Source organism: Falco punctatus (genome assembly GCF_963210335.1).
Source record: "Falco punctatus genome assembly, chromosome: 12".
Taxonomy (NCBI): domain Eukaryota; kingdom Metazoa; phylum Chordata; class Aves; order Falconiformes; family Falconidae; genus Falco; species Falco punctatus.
In genome coordinates this window covers 1,503,766-1,517,381 of record NC_137592.1, presented here as the reverse complement: position 1 = coordinate 1,517,381, position 13,616 = coordinate 1,503,766, and the positions used below count along the sequence as shown (strand labels likewise).

General features: G+C 38.4%; 1 protein-coding gene across 4 annotated transcripts in view; it reads left to right on the top strand.

Moving 5' to 3' along the window:
- RALGAPA2 (Ral GTPase activating protein catalytic subunit alpha 2) overlaps positions 1–13,616 on the top strand; it is a 142,415-nt gene that overhangs the window by 54,044 nt on the left and 74,755 nt on the right. For all 4 annotated transcript variants that reach the window (XM_080407772.1, XM_080407769.1, XM_080407770.1 and 1 more), the window contains 4 exons: positions 866–1,059; positions 1,542–1,640; positions 1,899–2,054; positions 13,348–13,476. In XM_080407772.1, the coding sequence (XP_080263898.1) occupies positions 866–1,059; positions 1,542–1,640; positions 1,899–2,054; positions 13,348–13,476 (578 nt within the window). The remainder of the gene's footprint in view (positions 1–865; positions 1,060–1,541; positions 1,641–1,898; positions 2,055–13,347; positions 13,477–13,616) is intronic.

Below are 13,616 nucleotides of genomic sequence, written 5' to 3'. Positions count from 1 at the left end.
TAGATTCAAGCAGACATAAAAACATCTAAAATCACTTTTATTTTGCTAACTTACTTTGGGTCCTGGGAGGACGCAAATTATTTCCCTCTGCCTGTGTAGAAGTTTCCTGCAACTTTCCTCAAAACACTGGCTGCTGAGCAGTGCAGCGTGCCCCAGGGCTGATTCTGCCTGCAGACAGGCTGTTACGCAGCTTTCCCTGGTCTGATAGAAGATAATGTAACATCTCTTTGTCAGGAAAATTTGCACTTCAATACAGAATTTTTATTCTACTGCTTAAGCATATTAATTCCATTATCTTGACAGTCTTCACAAAATCCTGCTTTCCTTCTCAGTTTGCATACTGCTATCTCAGGAATTGCTTCTGTATAAATGATAGTGCCTGAGTATATTCTTCCTCACTAGGAGCGCGTACTTTTTAGTTCGTTTGTTCAGTTGCATTTTGAGGTCATTTTATACTGTGTGATCTTAAAAGAAAGGACTTTTCAAACCAGAAAGATTATCTGTAAAAACTAGTTATGTAGAGATTTATTCAATCAATGTTCCGTTCAACTGCATTTGCCTCCCTGCTAAAAAAACCCAACCAACCAACCTTGAATGGGGGCAGTCTGTCTGATATAAAACTGATCTACAGCTGTGGCATCTCTATGTGGAAGACCCTTTAGCCTCCATTTTCTGCCATATCTTTTTTTTTTTTTCTTTGAATCATGTGCCAACTCGAGTAGTGAAAAAGAGAGATGATTTGGTGGGAGAGAATACTTCTGAGGTGTAAGACGATTACAAGGGGTAATGTTCCTGTTTTATTGACCAAATCTATACTTGCACTGCATTTCTAATTCATGGAAATTGAACTTTTTAAAACTTACAGACAGTAGTGAATTCCTTGCTGATGACTGCAGTATAATTGCTGGTGGAAGCCTTATCGGTTGGCATCCTGATTCTGCTGCTGTTTTATGGAGGAGGATCTTGGGAATTCTTGGAGATGTGAACAATATACAGTCACCTAAAATCCATGCAAAAGTTTTTGGGTATCTCTATGAGTTGTGGTATAAACTTGCAAAGGTATTGTATATGATGCTTACCTCTGATGATAACTTTTTGCTGTAAAAATTATTATTAAATTTGATTTAGTGTTAGCATCTGGAACCATAAGCATGAGATTTGGAGGGTTCTGTCATAAAGAAAGCTGATCTTGATTGATTTCTAGTATGTATACCCCATAGAGAACATTTCTGTCCAATGACAAGGTAATCCAGATTAGTTAAATGGGGTGAGGAAACAGTAGCAAAGAAAATAGAGGTATAGAATACTGCAAGTGTTAGTATTCAATCTGAAAACACGTGTTATGACCTAAAATGGTAATATTTGCTTAGGCCGTGGGGAAGCACAGTATAGAACACTCTTTCCTGGTAGTTTTAAGTAGGAGCTCTGTATTGCACAGAGTGTAATGCCTTAAAGTAAATAAAATAAAATGAAAAATTAATAATAACTTTATTAATGCTCTTTATCAGTTTTATTAACTCTTTTCTTTTAAAAAACATTAGGTAAGGGACAACCTTGCTATCAGTGTGGACAATCAGTCTACTCCCTCTCCTCCTGTCTTAATTCCTCCTCTCAGAATATTTGCATCATGGTTGTTCAAGGTAAGTTATTTCTAAAATTTTCACACATTAGCAGTTTCTTCTACGTTAGTACTGAATTTGTGTATGTTTAGTTGTGTTATTTTTAATATTTGCAGTCACTGCTGAGAAGGTGAATACCTCCAAAGGCTGTTTGGACTTGAATCTATTTTATTAAATACACTGATTTGCTTTATGGAAAATCTGCTGAAGATACAGTTTTGTGTTAGCTGGCTGCTAGAAAAAAAAAAGTAATAATACAAAGGTTTTGCTCTTTTTCAGGCAACAACCCTGCCAAATGAATATAAGGAAGGCAAACTTCAGGCATACAGGCTGATCTGTGCTATGATGACTAGGCGTCAAGATGTTCTGCCAAATTCTGATTTCCTGGTTCATTTTTATTTTGTGATGCACCTTGGCTTAACAAGTGAAGACCAGGTACAAGGCTTGCTTGATAAAAAAGTTTATTTATTACTGTGTGCTGATGGAAATGTCTGGATTCTCATTTTTGAAGATCTGAAGCAGAAGGGAAGCAATGCTTTGCAACAATTGTTGCATGAAATTACCCTTTGTAGCCTGGTCTGTACTTTTTTTCCGATTGTGGTCTTAACTTTCCCATTGCTCTCCCAGTTACAAATTTTCAAATAACTATTTATTTGTGACTTATTGTTATGACTGCATCACAGACACATGTTGATGTTTCTTTCTCGTTTTCCTGACTTTTCTGAGGAATAATCTCAGTGATCAGTTTCTGTCCATCTGCATTGCACAGTTAGTAGCTGGATCAAGCTGGTCACATTACCAATGTTCAGTCAGGTGATACTAAGTCTTGAGTTACACTGTGTGTTTGACCAGTATGTTTAAACTTTGGTTCTGCCAAAGCGGGAGCCTCATGTGTCCAATGGCCCTACTACATTCCTATATGAACGGTGACGCTGTGAAGTCAGTGCTCCTGAAGCAGCCACTGGACTTAGTCTGTTGTTCGGGCTATTTACAGCTTCGGGGAGATAGTAGTTACTCCCAGCTCATGTTACAAACGTTTTTACCTTCTATCACGAGATAAAATGCTAGATAGGATCTCGGGCAAAGGAGGGGCTGCAAAGAGCTTTGTTAGTTTGAGCAGTGTCTGCTGTTATCATGCCCTTTGAATGCCCTGTGCCGTGGCTTGAAAGTATTTCCTCAAAAATGAGAATTAATGTCATCTCCTGACTTTTCCCCTTCAAAGGTAGTCCTTCAGGGATGTTTAGAACTGTCACGCTAGCTCTTTTTAACTGGTGCAAAGGGGACTGAAGGGAGAATGGAGACAGAAGGTTATCTTACCACTTTAACTGAGGGGTGCTGCCAAAACATTCTGTTTCTGTGGATAAATGTTGTTTCTAGGTCCCCGTGTCCTGCGTTGGCCTAATCAATAAAGTATTCAGTGGGAGATGACAAAGAGACAATCTGTTGAGATGTAACAAAATTATTGGTCCACGGAAACAGCTAAATACTCATAAAAACTATAAGAAATACTCTTCAGACAAAATAGAGAATATCTAAAACAGTTTCCTTGTTTTTTTGTAGCTGTAGGCATGAGTTTTCTTCCTTAAAAGAAATAGCCTAATAACGGCGATGGCTGGAGCTGTGCTGGGATGCCGGCAGAGGGCATGCAGAGCCCTTCGTAAATCCTGCAGAGTTCACTGCTGCGGCTTCAGAGTCTGTTGTGGTGCCTTTAGTAGGCCAGCAGCAAGTTTGGGTATTTCTGAGATGAAAGAAAGACATAATGGATTGTTATGAGACTCTTGCCCTCTGAATCTCAGTGTTCCTCCTTAAAAGTCAGAGCATTTGTCTTTTTTTTTTTTTTTTTTTTTTTTTTTTTTTTTTTTAAATAAATAAGGCAGGCAGTGGGGAAGGGGAGGAATAGAAAGGAAAGAATTTTCTTCTGGACAAACCTGAAAATCCTGACTGCTGTTGAAACTTAGAAAAAAACATAAGCATCTGCTATTCATAAAGCACAAATGGGGAAAAAGAATAGTGTAGTAGGAACTCCCCTTTTTGCTGCTCTCAGTTGTTACCTGGGAGTAATGAAGAGTATGTTACTCTTTCATGTCACTAATGCCATTCAGATTTCAGTTTAACACTAGTTGTTAGTGTACAGAGTAACTTCATTCCCCTACAAAAAAAAAGACTGTGACAACACCCACTCTGACCAGACCCCTGAATTTTAAATACCACACCGCATTAAATACTCAATTTCTTGTGTTTCAAAGCCTGATGTAGACCACATTTTAAAGAAAATACTCATTTTTATATTTGAAAAAACAAAGACCCTTAAGTCAATATTGCAGCCACTACTAACACAGAACCACAGGGACAGCAAATACTAGTAGTTTTAAGACTTAAGTTGTTTTAATCTACACATTTCCATGAAATGGCCAGACTTTCAGAGGTGTTCAGCTCTTGACAGTTCCTTTTTTCTAAGCTAAAGGGTGCTCTTTTTTTTTTTTTAAATCTGACCACTTCCTGGAGAACCAGTTTCTATATAGGAACTGGCAGATTTTTGAAATGTAATGTTGGTTGGTTTTGAGCTGTCTTTTAGCCTGCTTGTTGCGGTTTTGTGTTAGTAACAGTTCTGCAGATTTTTAAGCTTCTTGCTGCTGGGCGCGTTGGATTTCAGTCCTTGTGCAAAGTTACAGTCCAGAAGCTGAAGGTGGTGGTGAAGTGAAGACGGAGTATTGAAGGCAAGACCCCACGTTGCACATTGTTCCAGGGTTTCCCAGATACTTAGCATGCTGCTGCTTTTTTGTTCTTCCTTGCCTTGCTCGGTTTTGGGGTTTTTTTGCCTCTTGGTGGCAGACTTGACCACAAGTTTTCCCTGCTTTCCTTAGCTATGAAACTGCTTGAGGTGTTAACTTACGGTGCTTTCTAGCTTGGATTCTCATGTAACGTGTTGATATGGAGCATGATCCTTATATCTGTTTCTTTATTTTCAGTATGATTAGCGTCGAGGTGATACTTGATGATGGGTGGTGAAACTAGTCAGACTACTTGGACATTGAGGGTGACATCTGCTGGAACTACAAATGCAGGAACACGTAGTATGAGGTAGAAGTACCTCCTCTGATAAATGCAAACAGCAAAGCGTAGTGTGTGCATTGCAAAGCACTTTGCTGTCATAGGGTCTCGCAGCTTCCTGTGAAAAACAGGATGATGTACAATGACCACAACACAGTACTGGTGCTGATTTTGTGATTTTTGTACTTCTCAGTGATTTTTGGTATATGCTGTTACCTGATAAACATCTTGTAAAAGATGGTGTGATATTGTGGAGTGCAAGGAACATGGATCCTTGTTCTTCGGCACTGCAGAATCTCTCCCCACCAAAGCATGGTTTCTAGGATTCAAGTTACTGCGTATCAAAATAAACTTTGGTGCAGATCTTTTTAGTACAGTTTGGTTTTGTTTGCTAAGCACAAGCATAAATTTCCCACTCTTAAGGAACATTAACAGGAGAAATGGGGGGCAGGTTCTTATGGAGGAATTTTTCTTCTGTATGTATGACTAGAACTTCAAAATTTATGGGGGAATGCAACAGAAAGGTAGACCAGCTCAAGGAAATCACATTGGTTACTTCAGAAGAGCTTTTTAGGTGGCTATGTAATTTTTAAAAATTACAGTCAGAAACCTCTTTGACCTGAATGTGATTATTATTTCAATTAGCATCACAAATGTTTCTTTGTGGAATATATTTCTCTTTCCACTCCTCCTTTAAGGGTATGAGTATACAAAGTTTCTGCTGTATTGTGTAGGTTTTGGTGTCAATAGAAAAACAAAATAATATATTTTTTAATATGATTATCAATTAATACAATGTTATTCCCAGCAAGTGTAACCTAACTTTGCAGATTTGTCTCATGGGATATATAAAAGAGCAATGTAAGGGTATATTTTATAGAAAGCTCCCATGGCACTCTGAGTTCAAGATGCAGCAATTAGCAGATGAGAAAGGAGATAGCAAGGTAATGAGCTGCATCTAATTTGTCCATGTGGAAGTGTCTAACAACAAACATCTCTGTATGAAGAAGTGAACAATTCTCCGCAACAATTGCATCACCTTTTCAGGTGGGAGAAGTCACTGCATAAACAGCAGTGCAGAGTAAGTCGCAGTCTGGCGTTGTAATTACTTCCAGCTTGCGAAGGGGCCTGAGGTCAGGGGGCAAGTGACCATCTGCGGGATGATGATTCTCCCCCTGTAACGCTCAAGTCAGTGGGCATTTTTCTGGTGCTGTAGTGAGCCTGGACTTTTACCCTACAGTTTTTTATGAATGAAGTTCCCTGAGGCTGACCACTTCCCGCCCTGACCTCCAGTGTAAAAGAAAGTGAATTTGGACGTTCACTGCCATGTTGTGGGTTAGTGGAGGTAGTTCACCTACGATTGCTCCAGATCCTTGTCTAGAACATTGAAAACCATTAAATGCTCTTGAGGGGTGATTTTTAGGATATGCCACAGGGTAGCCTGTTGCAGTTTGGGCAGTCGTAGCTGCTTTACGCTGCTAGGTGAGACTGGTGGTTGAAAAACCTCCATTTCAGTGGTCACAGCTATACACATCTTTTGATCTGGATGATAAGTATAGCTTTTCAAATTAAATCAAAGTCTAATACTGCAATGCACACATTTTACAAATAACTGAATCAGAAAAGGAAGTGTATTTTATTATTTCTGCTAGTTGCTTACTGTAGCAGTAATTTTTGCTTCATGAACTTTAAAAAGTCTATAAACATCTCCTTGCTTCATAGCTTCCTTGGTTTTGCTGAAGGACAAAAGTACCAAAACATGATTCCAAAATACTGCTAACACTATTCAACCCCTTTCTCAGAAAAGCAACTATTGAGACAATTCTGATACCTCAATTCTGGTACTTTTGGTACTTCAACAATCCTTATATATTACGGGTGTTTTTCTCCTAAAACCCCCAGCTGTGTAGTGTCATTCTTCTAGAAAGTCTTACCCTACTACCAGGGCTTTGGCATCAGCTAATGTGCTTGGTGTAATCTAATGTCAACACGTGCCATCAAGGTTTTGCCCAGTAGTCAGAGGTTATCGAAAAGTGAACTAACAGGTCAGTTATATTCCTGACATTTGGAATTAGTTTTAACAAACAAGTTTATTAAAAGTGAAATTATACTGGCTTGCCAGAGTATCTTTGGAATGGAGTGCTTTTATGTATATTTATACACACACACATATATATACATACATCTAATATATATATAAAAGAAGATATTAAGGAATATAAAAAGTACAGATTTCAGAAATCCTCTGTGGGAAGGACAGCTAGTAGATGAGGAAAGAGACTGTGCTGATGGCTTTTAGTTTAGTGATGTTGAGGGCAGAACAAACGTTAAATATGGAAGAAGAAAACCCCACCCAAGTCCAAATGAGTTGACAGATGTCCTTGGTGATTAAATTTCAGCACATGCAGACCGGACTGCCCACAGGACACAGCCCAGCTGCAGACGGAGAAGTTAACAGCTATGTTTTTAGCTTGATTCCTTTTAGCAGTAAAAGGGTGACTTAGATGAAATACTCTTATCAGTAAAGATAGTGATATACTAATGTATATTACGCTTGTCTATAAGCCTTTTAATTTGTTTAAAATATACTGTTGTTAACTATGGAAAGGAAGCTACACCAGTTGTTATGTGTTAAGCTTATGTAGAAACAGTGGTTATGGGTCTTTGTATGAGATGGCTGATTTATGGTATGAAGCATTTTTTTAGTGGATTTGCTACTGCAGAAGCCATAGTAATTACCTATTTGTGTTAACACTGATCTTTTCTTTTTTAAAACACTGAAGTTTTACAAAAGAAAAAATACTTGTGAGCTTCTATATCATTGTTAAGCTCTTACTCAACGGTGAGGAGTCTTCTAGAGTTCTCAGCCGTTAGTGCTGTTCACTGGCACATGTATTAGCTGGGTAGAGCACTGTCTTCTACAGGTTCAACAAATGAGCGGCTTTCCTTTTGAGTGGTGTGGAATAAGTGCTACTTGCCTCGATTTCTGCTTGATAATGTTGCACATGAGGACCATTAGTCGTACAGTGTTTCAGAAACCGTAACACATTTTAGATTTCTTTCTAGACTGCCATTTAAAAGAAAATAATCATAATATAGTCTATTAAGGTTAGATTCCCATATTTTTCTTGTGACTTTCTTCCAATGGCTACCGTGGTTTTTCTCCCTCTTAATCTCCCATTCAGGTCACTTTCTGTAGAAAATTTGCCTGTGTGCCCCCATTATGTGCTTTATGAGCGCTTAGGAAAAGTGTTGACAGCCAGCAGGTTTCCAGGAGGACAGAAGTTAAAATGCCAAGCTCTCACAGGAAAACTTGTATACCCCACTGCTCACCTATAGTAGGATAAGTTGGCAGCACTGGGGAAAAATAGCTGCTAGGATTGAATGGAAGAAAGGGAGAACCAGGTAATGCCCATTGTAGGAGCTCTGCGTTCTGGAACAATTTTGGTAGTTTTGTTTCTCTCTAAAAAAAAAAAACCCACACAAAACCCCCAAAACTTCTGCTTTTTCTAAATTGCTTCCATCCCACCCAAATTTCTGTTTCTGAGTCAGTGTTCTGTGTGTCTTTTCTGTATTCTCAGCAGTATCTTGGTGGGGCATGTGCTGCTTGTAAGGTCCTTTGTAGGCATTTTCTGAACTCCGTCCAGAATAGAAATAGAGTTTTTGCAATAGAGGCAACTTCTCTCTTCCTTCCATTTTGCTTATATCTTCTCTTCCACCTCTCCCATCGTCATTGTAGCTTTGGGATCTCCTGAAGTAAGCTTCTTTGTTAACATGCCCCTGCAATGCAATGCTATTTCATCACCCCTTGTCTTGAGCCCTGCAATTGACTTCCCCCTTTCCGTCTATTTCAACTGGGCTGCGTCTTTGGGATCTTTTGTTTTTCATGTGCTTCTCTGCTTCAGACATGGTTTTACTTCAACTTGCTTTCTTCATCTTTTAAACAAGGTTACATGAGAGTGACTATTTTAAGCAAATCAAGGTTTAACGTATTTGCCTTTTTTGGGGACGTTCTAATAAAAATGTACAAAACAATCCCTTATGCTCTGCATTTGTTCCTCCATCGTGAAAACTGATACAGCACGCAGGTGACAGTGAAAAGTGTTCAGTGCTGCTAATTGCCACCAAACATGGAGGACCTGCCATCCTCCTGTGCCCAGCAGGGAGCTGCTTTGCCTGTCCTCTCAGAGGTGTGCTCATGTTCCCTTCCTTAAAACCACCTTCCCTCTAACACGGTTAACCTTGTGCTCTACAGGCACACTACAGCGCTTCAGCACTGTCACCTGCGTTTCTTAAAACTGGAGACTTCAGAGCGGTCCTGCCAGAGGCATTTGGGAGAAATCTGTATGGTGACACAAAGTAGTCTCAACATTTCAAGCAATGCCATGGACTAGTAACTATGTTCATGCTACCTGTAACCCTGTACCTGTAGCAAATGAGTATTTAGATATTGCCCTCTCCGTGTGTGTGAACTTAAAATACTTCTCCCAATTTGAAGTGTATCCTTAATATCAATGGTTTCCTAGGCTGTGAAAATGTCAGGCATACTCTAAAAGGGGAGAAACTTTAAAAATTGTGTTCTCTTCAGACGTTTGTCTTGATTTCTCTTAATAGGGCATCTGAGCTCCTCTGTCAGCACAAAGGCTTTGGGGCAGGGTTTTTGTTATTAATATGACTGCAAAAGAGAGCATTTTCTAAGGTAGTTTAGAGGTGAAGGAACAATCACCACCAGGTGACTTATGCACTAATCTGTCACCTTTAGCACTTGTGAGTAACCTTACCCATGTCTTACAAATGCAATGGTATTCTGGTTTTTAATATCTCTCCCTGTTGCAGTCTGGTCACAAGATAATTGTAGCAAATCTAACTTCTGTGGAAGTTAGATTTAAATGACAGATTGAAATGGGTTTTTCTGGCAATCTAATCCTGTGCTTTCTGAGGGTGTCAAAATACTTCATAATTTTTTATTGGAACTCAATTGTTGACAAATTAAATAATTAAATAACAAATAAAAATCCTTTACCTAAAACGTCGTGATAGCTAGGAAAATTTGGACTAAGTAAATGGAAATGTTTGTTCCTTTGAAATAAAGAAGGAAAATGAAGGATTTACCACTTAAGTCTTGTGTAAATTAATAATCTTTCTTGCGCTGTAAATTTCAGCCCCTAATGAGGTGTCTCTGTCAGTAAAGAACAGAGTGAACTTTAAGTGAAAAATCCATGTTGTTCCTGTTGAGGGACAATTGGAAATGTGATGAAGGCAGATGGCAGGCTATTTGGTTACACCTGTAATCTGCAAAAGCTTGAACAAAAATTAGGTGAAGAATATTTTTGTATTGACCTTTCAGTGAACTTGTGTAAATTTTTTTTTTTAGTGGATGTTTATGACCTTATTATTTGGATTACTAGATTAACCTATACTGAAATATTGTGCCATTTATAGGGTTAATGAATTTGAGAAGGACATGCATGTGATTGCTGCCTTCTCTCCCCTCCTCCCCATTTTTAACACTACAGAGCATCATTTTGAATTGAAATTGTCCATAATGGTCCTTTTTTTTTCTTCACTTTTCTTTAACAACATGAACACTAAATTATAGCTGTGCAATTATGTAAACAATGGAAATGCTTCCAGAATGAATACTTCCTTTTAAATTTTCATTTTGTGTAATTGCTGAAAGATTTGGAGCCATAATAAACTAAAATTATTTTACACATTTATCGTTCTAAAGGTCAATTATGAAAGAAGAAACAACACTGTAAAGAATGAGTAAACCAATTTCTATTGCCATTACCATATGCTTTTCTTATTGCTTGTGTTTTTCCAGTTACTGTGTACATAGCATTCAATTAAAGTGATTCATTTACTAGGCTGTAAGCTGCTGAACAGGGTTTACATTTATAGAACAGTGCTTTGAAGGGAAGGAAACAACTTGCCTCTGTTTGAGTTACCTGATTTTTGCAATATCACTGATAGGACATATGTTCTCACTCGGTTGCTTTCTCATAAGCCCGAATCTTCTGATAAGCTTGCAATGCTACTGAATTACTGTGTGAAATCATGCTTTTATTGTTAGCTGGGTTGTGTGTAAAATGTCCTAATTGGGAAATGGGAGAAAAACTGTCAAATTTTACCTGTAAGGGCCTTCCTGGGGCATGGTTTCTTTCCTGTCCATTCTGTTTGGAGTAAGCTCAAGTAGAACAACAATATAAATAGTCATGACATATTCTGCCTCATATTAATGTAAAGGAAGTCACTAAAACTGATGCAAATTTATATTAAAATGTCAGTGGAAACTAATGGAAAGCTAGGCTGAACGTGTTTTAGCCTGAGCTTTTATACATCTGTACACTGTTAACTTTGTTAAAAGTTATGTGTGTGCTGTATCACCGCAGCATATGATCTGTGCTGTGAATTCATCAGTATGAAGCTACATAACAAAAAAGAGAAACGGAAGATTTTCATTAGCTTTGCAAAATAATTTGTTCAAAGGTTTCTTACTATGAAAAATAATAAATTTGAGTAGTAAATATAGTTTAGTAGTAAACATCTCATAAACAGCAAGTCAATCCACATAACCACATTCTTACGCTTTTGGAATGTGTGTGTTGTCATGGCATTTGTTAAATTTGCATTAGTTATGTTGTGCTCACAGGTTTAAACTTTAAAGTGACAGTCTTGGAATTAGGTTTTTATCCTCCTTTTCTAAGTGTTCTATGCAATGACCGTAGTTAAGAGCTGATGAAGCCGGCTGATCGTTACAGTGGTATTTAACAGATGGGATTGATGGAGTGAGGACAGGAGTTAACGCAGTTGTTTGTAGCAGGTCTTTGTACTTCCGATGTTCTGTTACCTTTCAGGCCAGGTTAGCATGGGCGCTTTTATTGTGGCATATGTCAACAGAAGCGTACTCCCATCTGCTGCTCTATAGTTCGATGCCCAATTATTCAGAGACCAAACACATCACAGTACCTGGCTCTGTTTGTAATTACAGGTGTGTTGTGTTGTGAGGAGCCCGGTGCATTAATCAGACCCTTAATTATAAAAAGGTGGGTCTTTTGTTCTGCTTGGAGTGTGAGTTTACCACTTGCTTTATGAGCTGCTGCATCCATCTGCTCTCTTTTTGAATGTTTGCATTCACTGATATTGACTTTAAAATGTATCAAAGGAAGTGATTAAAACTAGTTTAAACATTAACTTGAGTGGCATTTTAGCTTATTCAGGAAAGTGAAAGCATTATCTGCTACTATGTTAAAAACTAATATTATTTATTTAAAATGTATCACACAGCTATTTCATAGGATGTTGCTGCTTTAAATACCTAACAGAACACTAAACAGGTTCTGTCCAGGTGTTTGGCAGTGCTTTGAAAAAATACTAGTGGTGTTAAAGCATATCTTCATGTAGAAGATACGCTTCTTCATCTTCAGCATACCTTCATTTTTTCACATAGAGAAAAATGTGCTTGATTACTTTAGTTTCTGATGAAGAAATTGAGCATACAGACACATTCTGGGACTAAATTTAAGTTCAAGCCTTCTTTAACACATCAGAAAACCAGTAAAGGTGGACATTGAAAATGGGTTTGCTCTGCAGCTTTTCTCTGAATCTTTATTGAGATGAAAAATAATTTTCTACTCGATATAGCAACAGCTTTATCTAATTCTTCAGCAAATGTTGCAGGTAAGGATTATATAGATTTGGTGTCTAATTTTAAACCTGCTGAAACCTTGTGGGAAGGAAATCTTAACTCAAATATAGGGACTTTGCTCTGATTTGGAGAGACTGTGAAGAATTGAAATGTGGAAGGATTAAGTTGGAACGCTTACCTTGCCTGTGTTCTGTGTCACAGGGTACTAATGAGAGCAGAGCAGTTGGCGGTGGTCTGTTCTTACATGTATAGTGCTACCTCTTAAAAAACAAACAAAAAAACCCCTCTGTTCTTTTTGGGCTTAGCTATATTTGCTGTCTTAGCTATTTAGAAGAAGAGGGACTTAGAATAATCTTGTTAGCATAGATTATTCTATGTGTTGCCATACTGTGTATGATCACTTCTTGCATTTGACACTGACATATTTCTCAGCTAGTTCAGACAGCTAAAAAAATCCTGGGTGTGCTGGAGCAGCCTAACAGTGGTAAGCCTCCCACCATCAGTTACAGCCTTGAGCTCCTTCAGGGCCAAGGCGGCATTCGTTTGGGTCATCTCATGTTGTTACGGCTACAGAATTTTGAGTAATGTGATTTTAGGAAATACCTCATTTGGAGAGTGTAATGCTTCATCTTAAATTGATTAACAGTTTGAACACTTTGAATCCGAAGTCTTATTTAACAGGAGAACTGTTATGCTTAGACACGAAGAGACATGGGTGTTTGGTGTTGTGGTTTTGGTTTTTTTTTTTTGTTTGTGTTTTTTTTTTAACAGGAGTTTAAGAGTACAAATATTACCAAAATACAAAATGTGCTTTTCCAACTTACTAAATCTAAATGCCTCTGCAGTGGAAAGTAGTGGTTGCTACATGACAATCGGTTGTGCCTAGAGCTGTGTTGCCCTATGAATTATCACCTTGATTAGTGTGGAACTGGTGAATCACAAAGTTAAATCTTCTCAAACAGTCCCTTTTGGTTTTGGTGGCTTTTTTTATTTTATTTCTTCTCAAACGGGTAACTTCTCTTTCAGGATATCTTAAATACCGTTATAAAGCACTGCCCACCTTGGTTTTTCTTCCTGGGCTTACCTGGCTTTACGATGCTGATAGGAGACTTCATTACTGCAGCGGCCAGGGTGCTGAGCACAGACATGCTGGAGGTGAGTATGGCAATGCCCAGTGCCCCTGTCCCCTGAGAGGGTGCACTTGCTAACGAGGTTCGGATATCTCCACTCTAACAGGTGTTGACTCATTAGTGCAATGTGAAACGGGGCTCTTGAGGCAGATACCATGGCAGCTG